The 4,591-nt window shown below is 37.0% G+C and overlaps 2 protein-coding genes across 2 annotated transcripts in view; one reads left to right on the top strand and one right to left on the bottom strand.

Moving 5' to 3' along the window:
* The window catches only part of LOC106868885 (uncharacterized), a 39,548-nt gene that overhangs the window by 464 nt on the left and 34,493 nt on the right, over positions 1-4,591 (top strand). The window lies entirely within an intron of this gene.
* Positions 1-4,591, bottom strand: part of LOC106868888 (endonuclease V) — a 48,715-nt gene that overhangs the window by 39,849 nt on the left and 4,275 nt on the right. Inside the window, exon 2 of the mRNA XM_014914346.2 lies at positions 2,962-3,006. Coding sequence (XP_014769832.1) covers positions 2,962-3,006 — 45 coding nt within the window. The remainder of the gene's footprint in view (positions 1-2,961; positions 3,007-4,591) is intronic.

The raw sequence follows: 4,591 nt of genomic DNA, 5'->3' as shown, positions 1-4,591 counted from the left end.
ATATATATATATATATATATATACATATATACATATATATACATAAACACATATATATTGCGCTTTTTCCTCTCTCTGTTTTTTTCTGTTCTCTCTCTCCATTTTTTCCTTCTCAGTCCTTTCTGTCAAAGAGCATAGGCTTGAAACAAAAGATTTTTCAATTATTCCTGAGTGTCAAAATGATAGACTTGCTTTTTGTTGTTCCTTCACCTGTCTCTGTCTTTTGTTTTCTTTAAGTTCAAACTATATATATATATATATAAAATGTGCATATGTGTGTGTGTGCATTTGCCTGTGTGTATGTGTGTGCACATGCATGCATCATTGTAGTGTATCATCTTCCTCATCATTATTGTTTTTACATCCACTTTTCCATGCTTACATGGATCACATGAATTTTGTTGAGGCAGATTTTCTATGGCAAGATGCTCTTCTTGTTGCCACCCACTTACCTGTTTTCCAGCAAGGTGATATTTTTCCCTGACACTGCTTGTATGATGTTGATGTTTGCTTACAACTGTTATCCGATATCGAGACATGGAGACACACATACAAAACCAGAGAACAAAGGGGGAAAATGAAGGAAATGATATTGCTAAATGAGGAGGGGTGCTGGTGATGATGATGTTTGTTGTTTGTAGTCATGGTACGGTTGGCAATGATGGCTATTACTTGCACTAAGCCACATGTGTTAAATGATAAGTATATTTTATAAATTTCAGTTCACAAAAATAAAGAAATTGTTGACTTTCAGCTCCTTATTACTAACAACCCCCACCACCACTACCAACACCATGACGACTGGCACCCAGGCCAACGTCGTCTCCCTCATTGGACACGAAACTCAGCTTGCGAAGACTTATTGGGGCAAGCGAAAGCGAAATCGGGATGGCACCTGTGCCCAGCATCGCCTTTATGGCACTTGTGCCGGCAGCATGTGTAAGGATTTTCGAGCGAGATCGTTGCCAGTGCCCCTGGACTGGCTCTTGTGCAGGTGGCACATAAAATACACCATTTCGAGCGTGGCCGTTGCCAGTATCACCTGACTGGCCTTCGTGCAGGTGACACGTAAAAGCACCTACTACACTCTCTGAGTGGTTGGCATTAGGAAGGGCATCCAGCTGTAGAAACTGCCAAATTAGATTGGAGCCTGGTGTAGCCATCCGGTTTCACCAGTCCTCAGTCAAATCGTCCAACCCATGCTAGCATGGAAAGCGGACGTTAAATGATGATGATGAAGATCATCATCACCAATTAACGTCCATTTTCCATGCTGGCATGGGTTGGACGGTTTGACTGAGGACTGGTAAAGCCAGGGTCTACACCAGGCTCCATTGTCTGTTCTGGCATAGTTTCTATGGCTGGATGACCTTCCTAATGCCAACCATTCCACAGAGTGCACCAGGAGATTTTTGTGTGGGACCAGTATCAATGCTTTTAACATGGCACTAGTACCACTGTTTTTTTTTATGTGGCACCAACATCAGTATCAATTCTGCTGTTTTGGATGGGTCTTGTGTGTACCCGTGCACAATTAAGTATCTAGACTGCTTCAACAACATCTCATTCTGTTCCTTTCCTTTTCTATTTTTCACTGTTATCACTTCAACTAACATTTGTTATGGTTTCTGTCTCTCTTTCCTTCATTATCTCTCTCTATATATATATCTGTCTGTCTGTCTCTATTTCGCTTGTCATTCACTGTCATCTCCACAATTACAATTATAATAACAACAATTGTATTCCAATTTTGGTACAAGGCCAGCAATTTCAAGGAGGCGGGGTAAGTCAATAACATCAGTTTCAGTGACAAACTGGAACATATTTTATTGATCCCGAAAGGATGAAAGGGTAAGTTAACCTTGGCAAAATCTGAATTTAGAATGTAAAGATGGATGAAATGCTTCTAAGCATTTTTCTGGTGTCCTAATGATTCTCCTTAATCTCTGCTTTCAGATCTTTATGTATTGCATGTATATATCTATGTACATCAGTATGAGTATAAATAAATATATACATACACACATACAAATTATATGTAATTTGTCATCATCATCACTTAACATCCATTTTCCATGCTAGCATAGGTTGAACAGTTTGACAGGATCTGACATATCCCACAGAACTGCATCATGCTCTAATATCTGCCTGGAATGGTTTATATGGCTGGATGGCATTCCTAATGCCACTCACAGTACAGAGTGTACTGGGTGCTTTTTTCATGACACCAACATTAGTGAAATCACCATGTAACATACAAGACCAAGATACCCTTTAATTGAGTGGTGCTAAAGTAGGAAGAATGGTAGCTTTATGCTAGAATATAAGAGGTTAAGATGTGAAAGAAGGGACCAAAAAAGAACAGGTTTCTTGATATAGAGCAGTAGTTCTTAATGTGCTTTGTAGCACCCCATTTTTTAAAATAATTGTCACGCCTAACGTCCACCTAAGTGGCAAGTGAGATATCATGACTAAACTAACTTAACATGGATGATAATTTATAAATTTTACTTTAAAAATGGATTGTATAAGCTTTTAACAGTGAAATGGTAAAAAAAAATTAATACAGACAGATGCATTGCAAGTTAATGACTTCCCCGTGCCTGATGAAATCTCATTTTATTTTGATAACCATTACTATTTTATCATGTATAATACAATTACTATTAAAATTTAGTATGTTAATTATGTTACCTCACCACCCCCTACAACATGCCCAGTGCCCCCTTGCAGTTGGTACTGCCCATTCTGAGAACTTCTGATGTAGAGGAACTATACAGCAGCTCAATTATAGAAGTGTGGTTGGAGTGGATTCTACTTGACCCTTGCAAGTAATGAAAAGTAGATGTTAAAAAAATGATGATGATGATTTTATACATAAATTTGGAAACAAAAACTGAATTTAAGAAATAAATTTTAATGAAATGATTATAATTCCATGGTGATAATAAACAAACTAACCTTATTAATTGTTTTATGATTGTTTTATAGCTGTTACTCTTTAACCTGTAAAAACAACAAAAAATTTAAAGTGGATCATCAATGGAATCAATAGAAAGATACTTAATTCAATAATATCCTCCATATTTTTTTTTATATTCACATCAGTTTAACCATCTATTACCATATTTCTGTTGAAATACACAGCTTTTGTTTCAATTACTTTTGAAAATAAAGAAGAATTTCATAAATTAACTTTTAACATGAAATTTTGATTGAAGGTTTTTTTTAAAATTTAGATCACTTTAAAACGGGGTTTGCTTTATAGAACTAAGGGGTCATCTTTACTTTTAGCATTTAAACTGGCCATATCTAGCCCAAATATTCAACCTGTTTTATGTTCAAACTGTCGAAATGTGGCCTCTTACACTTACCCTACAATGTCATTCTAAAAATATACAATCACATCATTGAAATCTCAAAGTTATAAAATAATTCAGGATTAATTCAAATCCATGTTAATTAATAAGCATTAAATTTGACAGAGTAATCTGAATGCTAAAGGGTTAAGTGGGGGTGCAGGCAATGTTTCCATGATGGCAATCTTGGATCTTTTTGCCGTACATCTTTTCTCACTGAGTATGTGAGTGCCATACTTATTTCTTCACTACCCACAAGGGGCCAAACAAAGGGTTAAGTCGATTACATCGACCCCCAGTACGTAACTGGCACTTAATTTATCGACCCCGAAAGGATGAAAGGCAAAGTCGACCTCGGCGGAATTTGAACTCAGAACGTAGCAGCAGACGAAATACCGCTAAGCATTTCGCCTGGCGTGCTAATGTTTCTGCCAGCTCACCTATGTGAGTGCCATACTTAGTCATATTTGACTAAACTACATATTTTTAACATCTTTATTATCTATCTCAACCACATATAACTATGTGACTATGTAACTACACTGCTTGACTATTTCTCTGTGCTTGTTATACTTCTTCTGCATACCTCTACCAGTTGAACAAATAAGGGAGCCACTATGTGGTTCATCAATTGCTGGAAACAGCAGTCAAATCTCCCTCAAATCACACCCTACCATCTTAAAAAAAAAAGACACATTGGATATTGTGGTCCTAGGTTCCTTGGACAAGAAAAAAATGGAATGATCATAGCTGGATCTTTGTTCATTGGTTTATTGGATCAGGGCTGTCCTATTGTGAAACAACAAGATCTAGCAATGTCTTTGACATTTATCAATTCTTCAACTTACCTGTACTTAATTTTTTTTTACTTGAGAATTAGTAATTTAATGGATCTTATTCAATGTAACTCATGGGCTGGTCACAGATGGAATGTCTTTAATGATACGTTGGTTGTATTAGGGTTGACCCAGAGCTAACGACAACTAATTAAAACTTTTACCATTTCAATATATGAAACCAAGACACTAAACTCCACTTGCGAAGACCTGTTGAGGCAAGTGAAATTGAAATCGAGTTAAATTGGACACTAAACTCCACTTGCGAAGACCTGTTGAGGCAAGTGATATCGAAGTTAAGTAAAATTTGACGACTGGCACCCATGCCAACGTCGTCTCCCTCATTGGACATGAAACTCAGCTTGCAAAGACTTATTGGGGCAAGCGAAAGCGAAA

This window comes from Octopus bimaculoides, chromosome 16 (genome assembly GCF_001194135.2).
Source record: "Octopus bimaculoides isolate UCB-OBI-ISO-001 chromosome 16, ASM119413v2, whole genome shotgun sequence".
NCBI lineage: Eukaryota > Metazoa > Mollusca > Cephalopoda > Octopoda > Octopodidae > Octopus > Octopus bimaculoides.
Note: the sequence above shows the minus strand (reverse complement) of the source record. Positions and strands in the feature narration are given on the sequence as shown.